The sequence below is a fragment of the Chiloscyllium punctatum genome, chromosome 1 (assembly GCF_047496795.1).
Source record: "Chiloscyllium punctatum isolate Juve2018m chromosome 1, sChiPun1.3, whole genome shotgun sequence".
Taxonomy (NCBI): domain Eukaryota; kingdom Metazoa; phylum Chordata; class Chondrichthyes; order Orectolobiformes; family Hemiscylliidae; genus Chiloscyllium; species Chiloscyllium punctatum.
This window is the reverse complement of record NC_092739.1, coordinates 3,701,235-3,718,595: the sequence shown is the minus strand read 5'-3', so window position 1 is coordinate 3,718,595 and position 17,361 is coordinate 3,701,235. Positions and strand designations below refer to the sequence as shown.

The window sequence follows — 17,361 nt, the reverse complement described above, 5'->3', positions numbered from 1 at the left end:
AGCAGTGTGTACACAACACTGAATAAGAGTGTGGATGTTTGTGGATGTGCTGCCAATCAAGTGGGTTGCTTTGCCCTAGATGGTGTCAAGCTTCTGAGTGTTGTTAAGAGCTGCACTCATCCAGTAGTCCCAGCCTTGTGACTTGCTTTTGTAGCCACTATTTTTATGGCAAGTCAGTTGGGTTTCAGGTCAATGGTAATCCACAGAATGTGGGATTCATTGATGGTAACACCATTGAATGTCCAAAAGTGGTGGTTATTGTTTCTTATTGGAGGTAGTCATTGGCTGGCACTTCTGTTCTATGCATGTTACTTGCCACGTGTCAGCCCAAACCTGAATATCGAACACAGACTGCTTCAAAATGAGGAGTCACAAATGGTGCTGAACATTGTGCACTCATTGGTGAACATTCCCACTTCTGACCTGATGATGGAAGGAAGTCTTTGAAGAAGTAGCTGTAAATGGTTCGTCCTAAAACACTACTCTGAGGAACTCCTATAGAGATGCCCTGGAACTGAGATTAGTGACCTTCAACAAGCACAATCATCTTCCTATATGCCAGGTACAATTCCAGCCAAATGTTTGCCCCTGAATCACATTTCTATCCACTCCTATAGTGAGGATACTGATTTGGGGGCTAAAACACTATTCCTGTCAATATCTTCTTTTTCTTTTTAAAATCTCCACCCAAATGGACTCCAAACCTAGATTCTCTCCACTCCAACTGTCTTCATTTCATCTTATTAACAGTGCTATCCAACCACCTTTTCCTTCCATTCTGTCTTTCCAAAATTCCAGTTCTGATCTCCTTAATCATATCACTATAATGACTGCAGCATCAGATCCTTTTACCTTGATTTGCATTGCCAGTTCTTCTAACTTATTCTGAAAGTTGTGTGTATTAAGATACCAAGCCTTTAACTTGCCTTCATGCCATTAAATACTTGGATGAGCAGTTGAAATGACTATGGATCAAATACTGGAAAGTAGGACTAGCAGATTTAGAGAAGGTTTTTTTGATGCAGACTCAATGAGCCTCTTGTGCACTGTATAATTCTGCGAATCTTTAATCATCCTAATGGTCCTGTTTGCTTCCTGTCCTGGATTACCAGTTTTTTGTTTGTATTTTACTGTTCTTTCTTTTACAACTGTCCTTGTTTTTTTTGTTAGATTACCGACAGTGTGGAAACAGGCCCTTCGGCCCAACAAGTCCACACCGACCCTCCGAAGAGCAACTCACCCAGACCCATTCCCCTAACAGGATGGGCAACTTAGCATGGCCAATTCACCTAACCTGCACATCTTTGGACTGAGGGAGGAAACCAGAGCACCCACGCAGACACAAGGAGAATGTGCAAATTCCACACAGGCAGTTACCCGAGGCTGGAATCGAACGTGGGACCCTAGCGCCGTGAGGCAGCAGTGCTAAGCACTGAGCCACCGTGCCGCCTTTGTCACTCTGGTGAGTTTCCCATATCCCTGCCATTCTAAATTCAACTCGCTCCAGCCACATTAGCAAATTTGCGTCCTACGTTTTCAGCACTGGTCCTGTCTAGATGTAACCCACCAGTTTGTATCGCACTTACCTCCATCAGAACTCGTCTCAATATCCCAGGAATCTGACTGTCGCCCCACCCCAACCTCTTGCACAATCTTTCTAGCCACACATTCAACCGATACCTTATTTCAACTGACTAGCACATGGCATAGGCAGTAATCCTGAAATCAATGCCTTTGAGATTCTACATTTCAATTGACTTCTAGCTCCTCATCCTATTTTATAAACCTGCCATTGATATCAATGTGTAGCATGACCACTGGCTGTCCACTCTCTCCTTCTTGACCTAAGCACCAGAACAGCAATAGACACCATCCTGAAGTCTTGTTTGCAGTTACAGAAACATCTAGCTATTATCCTTACAATTGAATCCCCAGACTATTGCAATCTCACACTTTTTTTCTCTTCACCCGTGCAGTACAGCCAACTGCTGTGCAAAGAATTTGGATGTTACTCATTTCCCCTGGAAGGCTATTGTCCTCCTGCCAACAGAATCCAAAGTAGTGTTCTGTTGTTTTGCAAAGGAATGGCAATGGGAATCCCTGCATTGTTCACTTTGTCTCTTATTCTGGCTAGTGGCTACCCAACCCTCTCTCCTTGTGGAACCTTAACCTGCGGTTTTACCATCTCTACTGTTCTGTATATGCTATCCACAATTCTCTCAGTTTCATGAACGCTCCAGTGTCCCCAGTCAACAATCCAGCTCAAAGCCAAATTCTAAGAGCAGCAGTTGGAGTTCTCTCCTACACACGTGCTAACATGGTTTTATTCAGAGAAAAGTTTAGCTTGTGCACCTTCCAGACCAAGAGTTAAGATTTTCTCAACATTAAGTAACCTGCAAATTTCTAAGCTCTCCGTTTTGTGATTTGGAGATGCCGGTGTTGGACTGGAGCGTACAAAGTTTAAAAAAATCACACAGCACCAAGTTATAGTCCAACAGGTTAAACTGAAGCACACTAGCTTTTGGAGCGCTGCTCCTTCATCAGGTGATTGTGAGATTTTTAACTCCGTTCTGGGAGTATTCAGTAAGTGGACTTCACAATTCACAGGAAAGAACTGGGAAGAATCTAAGTTGAACTTAAATATTTGATACAGAGGAACAATCTCTACGGATGCAAATCACTAGAGTGTTGGTATTCGAAAATCTTAAATTCAGCAATCCATTTTTGTCTGAATGTTTTTTATATCAACTTTTTTTTCTGTTTTTGCCTTTACATAACATTTTTGTTCTGTTATTAACTAAACTTTGTAGACTTTTGTGACTGTTTCAGTGAATGTATACCACATTTAAAACAAAATGATCAAGCTAGATTTCATTCTGGGATATGACTTGGTCTAATAATACCATCACGTAGAATCACAATACTAAAAATAAATACTGACTTTCTCAAACAAGTGTATTTTGTTAATCACCAAAGAAATAACAGAAAAGAGATTACTTTCTGGCTACTTGTGCATTTACTTTCAGTCTCAACAATGCAGAAGGTCTCAACCAAAAAGAAAAGTCAAATCTTAGCTTAATGATTCATTGGCTAACATAAATTTGGGGAATAATAGAATCAAATCCTGTTGGGGAAAACAAAGCATTACAATATTACAGCAATATTAATTTACTTGGCACAGTTAACACTTGTACTTCTGAATTTCTATTCATACAAAAAAAATTTGATAAATACCAGAAAAATTGGTACTTTTGCACACAGCACATTAAATATCCACTTAAATCAGTAAAAGTATTTCATAAAATTGCAGCACTTTTCACCACCAGATCATAAATATGGAACCAAATCTGGTGGTGTCATTTACAGAGTTAATGGTAGCATAACAACTGCATCATTCATAACAACTGATCTATTTAAAAACTGATTGCATTAATTAGGAGAAAATATAAACAACTTCTAGAATTAAAATTAAAGTAGACTTAAGAAAAAAAACACTAAAATTTTCACTGATGGTTAGTCTATACACTTAAATGAGCAATTATTCATACTGTGAAAAACGACTTGCCATTTTTTTTCAAAAAGCTTTTAATGAGGCCAAAGATCAGCTCTGATCTTGCTGAATGGCTCAGTAGGTTAAAGGTGCTTCATAGACCACTTGTTCATTCTTTTTCATTTCTATGCCTAAAAAGTCATCAGTGGGGGTCAAATAAATGAGAAAACAAACTGAATGTGACTTATTTGGTCAAAGTGAATCAATACCTCGACATTTATACCTACACAACATAAAAGTCCCATATGCTTGCAAACTACATACCTTCTGACTCAGTGACCAGCATCTCAAAATATGTATAGCACATACAAACAATTATTTGTATTCTAAATACAATGCTTCAGGTTATGGTGGCAGGTTTTCAATAAATGTATACTAGAAAATTGTGATTCACAGACTTTATAATCAATTGATTGAACAAATGTTACCCAAGATTCTGTTTACATCAAGAAGCTAAAGAAAGAATAAACCATGACTAAAAGATACAACTAGATTAAAACGGTGAAGGGTTAGTATACAAGCTAGTGGAACCGTTCCAACTGTTTTTAAACAAAATCTGAATACTCAAATGAGTAGAGAATACAACTCTTAAAAACACAGTTGCATCAAACAAGAATTGCAAGCTGGATTCTGAATTGCTTAATGTTGATTTCAATAATGGTACCTTACAAATACTAATAACTTCTTTGGTTAAACCATCACAAAGAAGAATTTTTAAAATGTACATAAAATTACAGATCTTTCAACAAAGTTTTTTTGTTAACAATATGCAGATCAATGGAGTGAATGATTATCTGGAGTATGCAGGAACAGAGTGGAGGTTAAAAATCAGATCAGCTATAATCTTAATGCTTCGAGCCTGCTGTATCAATCATTAAGTTGTCTACTCTTGTTTCTTGCCAGTCATGAGGAATTCAAAAATGCTCTACATGTGCAATAAAACTGCATCTACCTGTATCACTTATATCAATGTTAATTATAAATTGCTCATTATTTGGTCACTCAATGTATAATAAGGCAGAAGAAATCAATGCTGAGAAAAAAACCCTCCAATTTTCACTTAAGTACATACCGTGGTGTTCTTCCAGAAAGAGGTTTGCGGGTAGCTCTGAAGATGACATAACTGGTTATAACAGAGAACATTCCCCATGTGGAGAGAAAGCGCCACCAGTAAAGTTTTACTGTGAAATATAAAGGAACAATCCACATCTGCAGCAGGGTGACGAGCTGTCAAAGAAAATGTATAAGTCCATTATGAGCATTTATTAAACAAAGTTAGTATATCCAGTTTACTTTCATAGCTTGGCAAATTATCCATTTTAATGACCCAGTTTTATCATGGCATGAATTTGTTGTAAACCATGCCACAATTAGAATTTGCTATTCATGTTAAAGATATTCAGGATTTCTAAAGTCTGAAAAAATAAAATTACAGAAAATCTATTAACCAAATCTCACTAATCATACTGATGGCTTGCTAGTATAATGTGATTACATTACAACTACAGTTTGAAAAACTGTTCCTTACTTGGCTCATTGATGATTTACCATCTAAATGAATCAGGTTTGGTTGAAAACACAAGAAGCATTTAAACACTATGCAGCAATGCTATCATTATTGTAATGTAAATACATTTGCACTTTGGTTTGGATAAAAATAGTGAACAGAAAAACTGGTATTTTTGGGCAAGGACTTTTTCGTGTTCATCTTAATTGAAGAAGTTGGAGTCAATCTACATCCAGGTCAGAATATGAATCTAATGGTGATGTAACCCTTGCCTAAAAATTCCAGTTTTTTATCTTCATTAAATAACTTTTATCCAAATCAAAGCACAAAATGTATTTAGATTACAATATTAGCATTACTGTATAGTGTGGATGTGTCTTTTGTATTTTCAACATAATTTGATTCATTTAGATCAATGAGCCAAGGAACTTGGGCGGCACGGTGGCACAGTGGTTAGCACTGCTGCCTCACAGCGCCAGAGACCCAGGTTCAATTCCCGCCTCAGGCGACTAACTTGTCTGCGTGGATTTCCTCCGGGTGCTCCGATTTCCTCCCACAGTCCAAAGATGTGCAGGTCAGGTGAATTGGCCATGCTAAATTGCCCGTAGTGTTAGGGAAGGGGTAAATGTAGGGGTATGGGTGGGTTGTGCTTCGGCGGGTAGGTGTGGACCTGTTGGGCTGAAGGGCCTGTTTCCACACTAAGTAATCTGATCTAAAAAAAAGCTTTCTTAAAAACTGTAGTTGTAATGCAGTAATGTACTTGTGATTAATTGTAGCCTCACAACACCAATGTAGGAATAGATTTATTTCCAAAAGAAAAACAGCTATTAACTGGAAGAATAGTTAAACAACTTCTGAAATTAAATGTATTTATTTTGATCAAGATATACATTCTTATTCAGGAAAATTTCAAACTTTCCAAGCTTATTTCACTGGGGAAGTGAATTAGCTATCAATTTATTTCAACTGTGTGATGGAATACATTAACTTATGCAATGCTCTAGAATCCAGAAAAAGTGTTAATATGTATTTCTAGAACAATTAATGTGTTATGGATATGCTCTCTGCTGGACTGTGCAAAATTCAGTAGTCAGTTGATAAAACAAGACAGTTGTGCATCTGCACTCAATAGTATTGGTGCTGCTACAGTCAACATCTGGATATAGAAAAACACATCATCTACTTTATTGTTTAATGGCACCATTACCATCTGGATTATATTAGCACAAATTTTACTTATCCATACATCATATCCCATGGAATTTCCTGACAAATCAGACTGTTGCCCAAAGGCTAAATGTTTTTCTCATTAAAATGGCTTAAATGAGCTAAACAGGACCTGGACTCAAGCAAATTCGAAAGTGGGGGTCTAAATAATTAGATGGCAGCAGGACGTTTAATTTATCACTACTGATTTTTAGTCTGGCTTGTCTTGCAAATGAAGTTCATAAAGTTGACTGAATTTACAGTTTGGCGAGTGTACAGACATAAATAACAGTTGCAATTCACATTTTCAATTGCTTTACGTTAAGTTTATAATATTTATTGTGAATGATAGGTAAGCCAATGGTTAAGGAGGAGAAAATTAGTTTTCTTTTACCACCAGCAGCTCATTCTGCAACTAATACAAAAACTTAGCTAGCAGGGATAATCAAACAGCATATACACTTTAAAAATTGATTGTTTTAAAAAAAGGTGGCAGTAAAACAAACAGTTCACAATTTTAAAAAAATCAAAGAATGCTCAAATGTTTGTCTTACAATTACAATGCCCGAGTACCAAGTCTGCATAATGCCTGGTCACATTTTGCCACGGGCCACACAATTTTACTACTGTACGGTTTTGCAATAACTTATGTTAAATGGCAGCAATTATTACAACCCAGAAAGGTCTGAGAATAAGATGGCATTCTCTCCCAATTTCCTTTCCAATAAGCAAGTCTGTTCTTTTTATTACCATTATTTCAAAACAAGAATGAATGCTTTTTTTTGGGCAAATATCAATTGAAATTACTTGTTAAAATGAGGTGTTTTAAAAATGGACAACACATTTGATTGTGAAATGCCATGCTGTAACAGCAGATATTGCATCATTACAGCTAAAATAAGCTATCCATTAACTTCACAACAGCAACAAACATTAGATCCATTACACTAACTGAAATCTGAGTAACAAACTGCATACAAATTAAGATCCATGTTTCACACCATTAGGATTACAGGTTTGTCTGCATCACAGCTGCACAAACCCAATCAAAATTTCCAGAATATGAACAAGCTGTTCTATTAAAGCCATTAGTAATAATGGAACATAAAGAACCAATTCAGATCAAGTCATCTGTTAAGTTCAAACTTAGTTTGCGAACAGGTACATTTTCTTAACTTGCCTACAGCCACCTGACATCTGTATGCAGGCTTCAACAGGATCAATATTAACGTTTCTTATTACCAGATCATAGCTTTGTTAGATATTTATACTTGCAATTGAAAAGCAACAAGGAGATGGACAAAAGAAACATTTGGTGAATGTTCAGTTTGCACAGAAATTATATGACTTATTAAAAAACAAAAATCAATGGATACATGGTCATAGCTGCCTTACATATTGCTGCATAAAACATACAAATTTATTTTTAAACCTTCACACAAATCTGGTGTATGTACAATTAACAGGGTGTATTGGCATAGCTTATTTAAAAATTGTCAAGAATACTTAAGCATAATTAATAACTTTTGGTCATAAGTCACAGTTCAATTTCCTATTCCTTCTGATTGCTTTCCTCTTACTGTAGTCAAGATTTTAACATGTACAAACTGTGAAATTACAAGCTTTATTTAAACCAAGTAGCTAGAACTGTTACAAAATTGTTTATATGCACAGACTTACAATATTTGATTTTAACTTTTGGTGAAGGATGACAAAGCTGGGTATAGTACCATGACCCAATATTTATCAATTCCAGATCAGGTGCAGCACAGGACAAAGCTCTGGCTAAACAGTCTGCCTCATCTCAAATTTATTATGATACCTTCTGCTGGTCTGAGCAACAAGACTGCTAAAAACTGGGAGAAACAATTGGTGTTTGCTTGTATATCAACAAAATGTAAATTTGAAGGCATAAGATTGAAAATAAAACTCACATTATATGATCTACAATGATGCTGTTTCCACTGGACTAGCACAATCTGAGCTATTACGAGGGTGGCAATAAGAATAAGCACCATTTCTGCATGCATAGCTTCATGTCCACGGTGTTTTGCATGTACCTTGGCATTATGCACTCTACAAAGGTTGCAAAAAAGTTGATATTGAATTGCATATTGCTTAAGAAAAGTAGCTGAACATTTCAAATTAATTAGGTAATATTCCAGTGAAGGCCTCGGTTTACAAAAAAGGATTAATTTTCTGTAATTTCTACAAAATGTTCATATCTACCTCAAAAGGGCCCATGAAATTAGTCATGTTTATTCCTAATGTGGCTTCTCCTACACATTTTTCTTGAACAAGATCTTTCCACTGCTTGCTAAAATATTCAATCAACATTACTGTAATGCTTTCGACAGAAAAACATATGATCTTTCACTATATAAAGCAAAATGCATCCAATTGGTTATATGACGGGAACAGAAACAGGTAACTCCCAGATTTACAATACCGGGGTTAATGTCTCTATTTTCATCAGGATAACTTGCCTCAAATAAATTTAAAACTTTCAAGAATTTAAAAAACCTGGAGACAAAAGAATTTGTCTTGTAACCTTATTATTTGACAGTACTTGAACTTCCAGTGCTTGCTTTCTGGGTGTTCAAGATGAAGAACTCTAATTGGGAATTAATTATTTTGTTTTGTACTATGCATCAAGCTCTCATATTAGGTGTATGTTAGAGTAGATGTAAACATTTCCTCTGCTGTAGTTCAACAATGTCCATTTTTACTAGTCTCATACAAACAGTTTCAATTTCTCACTTCAGCTAGTTATACAATAGTTCTGTATTTTACCAACTTATGAAATTTGCTCAATAAGGCCCAAACATTATTTTACCTCTAACAGCAAGATACAATAGAACAATTTACAATTACATCACTTTAAACAGAGTAAAAGACCCCAAATGCACTTCACAGGAATGTTATCAAACAAAATCTGACACTAAGTGATTCAGAATCATTAGTACTAGATTCGATAAATGTTAAGGCAGATGATCAAAAAATTGATTCATATCGAATCAGAGACACAAGTAGAGAGGGGACAGCAGTTTAGGTAAGGAACCTTAGAGCCTCAGCAGCTGAAGGCATGAATACCAGTGGTCAAGCGATTAAAATCATGAAATGCAAGGAGAGAGAATTGGAGGGTAACATATCTAAGAAAATTAAGAGGCTGCAGAAGACTACAGATGTGTGGTGGGGCATGATGAAGTAATCTGAAAACAAATATAAGCACTAAAAAAAAAAACAAGGAATGTAGTTTAACTAACCCAGGGTGAAGGGGACTTGATCCTAGCTAAAAAATAGAGGGTGGAATATGGCAGACCAAGCAGATGAGAGATACTGAAACACAATGTAGCAATTATAACAATCAGAAATTGATAACAACCTGATGCCCATACAGTATGCAGCAAAGAATGAATTATTCTGAAAGCAAATTTTATTTCCTACATGATGCAGCTGGCAAATTCAAACCTAACAATCAAAAAATGGCAACAGAATATTGTTACGTAACACATCGTGCAGATTTTCCCATAAGGGAGAGGATAGGTGAGGAAACAGATAATTGGATGACAATGGGCATAATGAAGTAGTCAGATATGAGGACAGAGGGGGCAAGTGAGAGACAAGAACTGTAGCCCAACAGAAACATTTGGCAAGGTGAACAGACAGCAAGCTGACTGACAAACCACCAAAACACTAGTGAATCATCCTAGTCCCTAGACAAAAAGTGAAACACTAAACTACTACTATGATCTTTGAATAACAGAAGCACTGAAAATCAACACTGAGTTTGCAAAAACATTTTCAAACCAATAAGAGTATCAGAATATCTTGGAATTTTAAAAAAAATCAAGGTCGGAGAAAGAACACAAAGGCTTAAATTAGTCAACAATTGATCAGAGTTGAAACAGATAATTCAGTCCAACTTGTTCATCCTGACCAGATATCCTAAACTGATATAATCCCATTTTCCAGCATTTGGCGTTTATCACTCTAAACCACTCCTATTCACGTACCCATCCAGATGGCTTTTAAATGTTGTAATTGTACCAGTTTCCACCACTTCCTCTGGCAGCTCACTCCATACATGCAGCACCTTCTGCATGAAAAAAGTGTTACCCCTTAGGTCCTTTTAAAATCATGCCTCTCTCACCTTTAGCCTATATGTCCTCTACATTTAGACTCCCCTAGCCGAGGAAAAAGATTTTGGCTTTTCACCCTATCCATGCCCCGCAGTCTTATAAAATTCTATAAGATCACCCCTTAGCCTCCGATGTTCCAGGGAATTCAGCCTCTCTCTATATCTCCAATCTCCCAATCCTGGCAACACCCTTGTAAATCTTCTCTGAACCCTTTCCAGTTTCACATTTTTTCCTACTGTACAAGTCTTGCCCTAATTTGTCTTTCCAAAATGCAACACCTGCATTTAACTAAATTAAACTCCATTGCCACTCTGCTCATTAACCCAACTGATCAAGGACCCGTTGCATTTGGAAATAATCTTCTTCACTGGCCACTACACCAATTTTGGTGTTATCGGCTAAGTTATTAATCCTACCTCCCATATTCACATCTAAATCATTTATAAATGTCAAAAGCAATGCAGCCAGCATCGGTCCTGGTGGCACACTGTTGGTCACAAGCCTCCAATCCGAAAAACAACCCTCCATTAGCACCCTCTGTCTCATTCCCTCAAGTCAATTTTGTATCCAATTGGCTAGCTCCTACTGGATTCCACTTGAACTAACTATGCTAACCAGTCTATCATACAGAACCTCAAACACCTTGATGAGGTCCAAACACATGTCGACTGCTCTGCCTTCATCAATCTTCTTCGCTACCTCTTCAAAAACTATCCAGTGAGACAAATCCCTACTCTCAAAGCCATGCCAAATATCCCTAATTTGCCTATCCAAATGCATGCAACTCTTGTCTTAAAATTCACTCCAACAAATTACCCCACCACTGACATCAGGCTCACCAGTCTATAGTGCCCCAGCTTTTCCTTACCACTTTTCTGAAATAATGGCACCACATTAGCCAATCTCCAGTTTTCTGGCACCTTGCTTGTGGCTATCAATGACAAATATCTCAGCAAGGGCCCCCAGCAATCTCTTCCCTGGCAACCCACAAAGTTCTGGGATACACCTGATCAGGTCCCAGAGATTTAGCCACCTTAATGCTTTTAAGACATCCAGCACCTCCTCTTCTGTAATATGGAAACCCTTCACAATATCACTACTTATTTCCCCAAGTTGTCTAGCTTCCATATCCTTCTCCAGAGTAAATACTCATGTGAAATACTCGTTTAGTATCTCATCCATCTCCTCTGGTTCTACACATTTAATCTTTAAGGGGCACTGATTCTCTCCCTAGTTACTCTTTTTCCCTTAACGTATTTGTAGAATCTCTGGATTTTCATTAACCCTATTTTCCAAAGCCATCTCACGTCCCCCTTTGTCCCCCCCCTCGATTGCCTTCTTTTTCTTGACCAGAACCTCAGTTTTTCCTAGTCATCCAGAATTCCTACACCTACCAGCCTTGGCCTTTGCACATACAGGAACAAACTATCTCTGAACTCTCATTATCTCATTTTTAAAGATCTCCCACTTTATAGCTGTCCCTTTACCTGTGAATAATATCTCCCCATCAACTTTTGAAAGTTCTTGCCTAATACTGTCAAATTTGGTCTTAGTGCAATTTAGAACTTCAACTTTTAGATCAAGTCAATCTTCTACCATAACTATTTAAAACTAGAATTATGATCACTGGCCCAATGATACCTCAGTCACTTGTCCTGCCTTATTTCCCAAGCAAAGGTCAAATTATGCACCTTCTCTAACAGGTGTATCCACATACTGAATCAGAAAATTTTGTACACACAAATTCCTGTCCATCCAAGCCCTAAACACTACAGCAGTCCCAGTCTAAGTTTGGAAAGTTAAAATCCCCTGCCATTAAAACTTTATTATTCTTACAGGTACCTGCCAGATTTTAAAAGATTTCTTATAACTAGAAATTTTCACGAGCTTTAAAGCAGGATGCACACAAATAGTGCACTTGTGCAATATACTAAATTAGCTCCAATACAAGAAAACAAAGCTCTTTATAACATTTAAATTTTATGAAAGAAAATTACAGGTCATTCTGCTATGAAATGTGTTTCGTTAATGTGAATTCACTATAACATGATAGACAAGTTGGGGACACTTTCTAAAGCGTGAATTTTTAAAGCATGTATTGGTCATAATATGATTCCAGCCCTACTAGCTGAATGGTGGTTGCTATTGCACTATTTTCTTATAACATGGGATTGCACGAGAATGGAACAACCACATTATAGCCGAACCGACCATGTAATAATCACAACATTGCTTACCTCCATTGGTTGTCATCTGAAGGAAATTTTAAGAGATCTATCTATGAACAAAAGAATTTGTTAGGTTTGCATAATATTCAGTGAAGTCATGACAGAATTCATAGTTTCACAAGATATTGATCATCTGTCTCTGTATCTGATGTACTTCAGTTATACATCTTATAAAACTATTAAGGTAACAATATGGAATTTTATGTTTTGGTTTTTAGTGCCAAGAGGAAAAGAAACCAAATTTGTCATGCATACCAATAGGAACAGAAATTTGTATTCCAATCAGCAATTTGTGCTATACAAGCACCTGAATGATAAGTGTCTCCACAGTAATAAGGCAGGGAATTGGATTGGATTGGACACACAAAAACATATCAATTAGGTACAAACTCTTGCTATTTTCAGGTTCAAATTATTACATCAGGGTTCCCCAAATTGTGGGTCACAACCCAAGATGCCCATCCTCTCAAGCAGCAGTAGTGACTGGAGAGAAGACTGCACAGTCCAGAGGCTCTGGCAAGGCCACCCTGGACCAACTGGCCTAATGCTGCCAAAAGGCACAGGGTTGATGACAAGCCTTAAGTACGCTTTAACATCACTGCCCACTTTCAGAAGGTTCAGTACTTCAGCCTACAAGAGGCCTCCTTCACTTGAGGCCCTCTTCTCTCCCCTGCCTTCACTTTTCCCTTCCTCTCCCACCCTCTCTCCTTCTCCTCTAGTCACCAGTGTGCCCTCTCCCCTACCACCACTTCCTCATAGGTCCGAGCATTTAATACAGGGGTGGTCACTATGTTACACCTGTACATGACAATGACAAGGCCACATTTGGATTGCTGTGCACAGTTCTGGTCATCGTGCTAAAAGAAGGATTTAATTAAACAGGAAAGAATGCAAAAAAGATTTACAAGGATGTTACAGAGACAAAGATTTCAGGTTTTCTTTTCCTCGGAGCATTAGAGGCTGATAGAGTGAACTTCCAGAGGTTTACAGATAAAGTGAATAGCCAAAGTCTATTCCCCAAGGTAGGAGAGTCCACAATGAGAGCAGATAGGTTTAAGGTGAGAAGGGAACAATTCAAAAGGGACCTGAGGAACAACATTTCACACAGATGATGTGCAGTTAGGATGAGCTACCAGAAGTGAGAGAATCAGAGTGTCATACAGCACAGAAACAGACTGCTGAGCCCAACCCATTCATGCCAAGCAAGTTTCCCAGACTAAACCAGAACCACTTGCCTGTGCTTGGGCCCCTGTCCCTCTAAACATTTCCTATTCGTGCATCTATCCAAACGCCTTTTAAATGTCATAACAGCACCTGCATCAACTACTCCCTCTGTCAGGTTAGAGGGAGACGGCCCAAACCTGGGCAAATCAGACTAGTACAGTTTGGGGAAACCTGGTCAGAATGGACCAGTTGGGCCGAAGGGCCTGTTTTGAGCCGAGCGACTCACCTCCCAACCGTCCACCCCCTCCTCCCTCCTCCTCCTCCACCCTCCACCCTCCTCCACCACCTCCACCCTCCTCCACCACTTCCCCCCTCCTCCCCCCTCCTCCCCCCTCCTCCACCTCCCCCCTCCTCCCCCCTCCTCCCCCCTCCTCCACCTCCACCCTCCTCCCCCCTCCTCCACCACCTCCACCACCCTCCTCCACCACCTCCACCACCCTCCTCCACCACCTCCTCCACCCTCCTCCACCACCTCCACCCCCTCCTCCACCACCTCCACCCTCCTCCCCCCACCTCCACCCACCCTCCTCCCTCCTCCTCCACCCTCCTCCACCCTCCTCCACCTCCCTCCTCCACCCTCCTCCACCTCCCTCCTCCACCACCACCCTCCTCCACCACCACCCTCCTCCACCACCTCCCTCCTCCACCACCTCCCTCCTCCACCACCTCCCTCCTCCACCACCTCCCTCCTCCACCACCTCCCTCCTCCACCACCTCCCTCCTCCACCACCTCCCTCCACCTCCCTCCACCTCCCTCCTCCACCACCACCTCCCTCCTCCTCCTCCCTCCTCCTCCTCCTCCACCACCTCCCTCCTCCTCCTCCCTCCTCCTCCTCCTCCTCCACCACCTCCCTCCTCCTCCCTCCTCCTCCTCCTCCTCCTCCACCTCCCTCCTCCTCCTCCTCCTCCACCTCCCTCCTCCTCCTCCTCCTCCACCTCCCTCCTCCTCCTCCTCCTCCTCCTCCTCCTCCTCCTCCTCCTCCACCACCTCCCTCCTCCCTCCTCCCCCTCCTCCTCCTCCTCCTCCACCACCTCCCTCCTCCCTCCTCCCTCTCCTCCTCCACCACCTCCCTCCTCCCTCCTCCCTCTCCTCCTCCACCACCTCCCTCCTCCCTCCTCCCTCTCCTCCTCCACCACCTCCCTCCTCCCTCCTCCCTCTCCTCCTCCACCACCTCCCTCCTCCCTCCTCCCTCTCCTCCTCCACCACCTCCCTCCTCCCTCCTCCCTCTCCTCCTCCACCACCTCCCTCCTCCTCCCTCCTCCTCCTCCTCCCTCCTCCCTCCTCCTCCTCCTCCCTCCTCCCTCCCTCCTCCCTCCTCCCTCCTCCTCCTCCTCCTCCTCCACCACCTCCCTCCTCCCTCCTCCCCCTCCTCCTCCACCACCTCCCTCCTCCCTCCTCCCCCTCCTCCTCCACCACCTCCCTCCTCCCTCCTCCCTCCTCCCCCTCCTCCTCCCTCCTCCCCCTCCTCCTCCACCACCTCCCTCCTCCCTCCTCCCCCTCCTCCTCCCTCCTCCCCCTCCTCCTCCACCACCTCCCTCCTCCCCCTCCTCCTCCCCCTCCTCCTCCCCCTCCTCCTCCCCCTCCTCCTCCCTCCTCCCCCTCCTCCTCCCTCCTCCCCCTCCACCACCTCCCTCCTCCCTCCTCCCCCTCCTCCTCCACCACCTCCCTCCCCCCTCCTCCCCCCTCCCTCCTCCCCCCTCCCTCCTCCCCCCTCCCTCCTCCACCACCTCCCTCCTCCCTCCTCCACCACCTCCCTCCTCCCTCCTCCCCCTCCTCCCTCTCCTCCTCCCTCCTCCCCCTCCTCCTCCACCACCTCCCTCCTCCCTCCTCCCCCTCCTCCTCCACCACCTCCCTCCCCCCTCCTCCCCCCTCCCTCCTCCCCCCTCCCTCCTCCACCACCTCCCTCCTCCCTCCTCCCCCCTCCCTCCTCCACCACCTCCCTCCTCCCTCCTCCACCACCTCCCTCCTCCCTCCTCCACCACCTCCCTCCTCCCTCCTCCCTCCTCCACCACCTCCCTCCTCCTCCTCCCTCCTCCACCACCTCCCTCCTCCTCCTCCCTCCTCCACCACCTCCCTCCTCCCTCCTCCTCCTCCTCCACCTCCCTCCTCCCTCCTCCCTCCTCCCTCCTCCCTCTCCCTCTCCCTCCTCCCTCCTCCCTCTCCCTCTCCCTCCTCCCTCCTCCCTCCTCCCTCTCCCTCCTCCACCACCTCTGCCCTAACACTCTCCTCCTTCTCCCTATCCCGACATCACCTCCACCCTCTGACACCCCTCCACCCCCGGAGACCTGGAGCCTGACCCTCGCAGTGTCGGGGATGGGGGGGACAGCAGGAGCACGCCGCTCCCGGGGCTCAGGCCCACAGTTACCTGCTGCTCCTCAATGTCCAGCTCCACCACCTGAGCCGCCACAACCGCCATCTCGAGCCTCTGGGAGGGGGAGGGGGAGACATAGCGCCTGCGCACACTCCGCCCACCGGCCGGGAGCCGGGCACGTTGTACGCACGGCGGAGGGGAGGGGGCGGGGACGAATACGACGGGAGGGACGAGGATGGGGGTGGGGCGAATGCGACTGGAGGGGCGGGGCCTGGGAAGAGGCGGGGCGAACACGACGGGAGGAGGCGTGGCCGTATGGGCGGGGACTGAGTGAACTGGACGGGAGGGGCGTGGCCGTATGGGCGGGGACTGAGTGAACTGGACGGGAGGGGCGTGGCCGGATGGGCGGGGACTGAGTGAACTGGACGGGAGGGGCGTGGCCGGATGGGCGGGGACTGAGTGAACTGGACGGGAGGGGCGTGGCCGGATGGGCGGGGACTGAGTGAACTGGACGGGAGGGGCGTGGCCGGATGGGCGGGGACTGAGTGAACTGGACGGGAGGGGCGTGGCCGCATGGGCGGGGCCGGAGGTGCGGCGATTTGGGAGGTGGAAAGGTTGGAGATGGAGTGTGTGGGGACGGATGTGACAGTATTTGAGTTGGTGGATTGTTCTGCCAAATTGTCTGTAGTGTGTAAACTAGGTTAGATTAGCTATGGTAATTGCCGAGTTTTGGGGATAGGGTGGTCCTGGATGGGATGTTACTGGGAGGGTCAGTGCTGACTCGATGTCCCGAATGGCCTGCATCACCACTGTAGGGATTCTGTGATTCTATTACTTTGGGAACCTGGAATTATACCCATGTTTGACAAATTGTAAATCGGAACACTTTATTGATGTTACTCACACTTCCACAGACAGTTCCAGACTGGACCAGCTTAAAGGGGCCGACCCCCAACTACATACAGAACACAACTGCCCCTTTATTTTAAAGTTCCCATTAATACACATTTCCCTCCACATTGTGGGTCAACCCACAGCAGCAGTTCAAGAAGATAGCTCACTACCACCTGTTATGGTTTAACTAGCACGAGCAATAAATGCTGGCCAGTGAGTGACACCCACATCCCACCAATAAAAAATATTATCAAGATTATCAAGTCCAAAAATGCGCAGGTTAGGTTGGTTAGCTATG

General features: G+C 43.1%; 1 protein-coding gene across 3 annotated transcripts in view; it reads right to left on the bottom strand.

Moving 5' to 3' along the window:
* The window catches only part of LOC140477092 (RING finger protein 175), a 53,474-nt gene extending 37,124 nt beyond the window's left edge, over nucleotides 1–16,350 (bottom strand). For 2 of the 3 annotated variants that reach the window (XM_072570805.1, XM_072571616.1), the window contains exons 1-4: nucleotides 16,224–16,350; nucleotides 12,643–12,683; nucleotides 8,198–8,339; nucleotides 4,623–4,777 (exon numbers count right to left, since the gene is read on the bottom strand). In XM_072570805.1, the coding sequence (XP_072426906.1) occupies nucleotides 4,623–4,777; nucleotides 8,198–8,339; nucleotides 12,643–12,683; nucleotides 16,224–16,274 (389 nt within the window). In that variant the 5' untranslated portion in view covers nucleotides 16,275–16,350. The remainder of the gene's footprint in view (nucleotides 1–4,622; nucleotides 4,778–8,197; nucleotides 8,340–12,642; nucleotides 12,684–16,223) is intronic. The other variant, XM_072571803.1, reaches the window with a different exon arrangement.
* Between the last annotated feature and the right edge of the window lie 1,011 nt (nucleotides 16,351–17,361).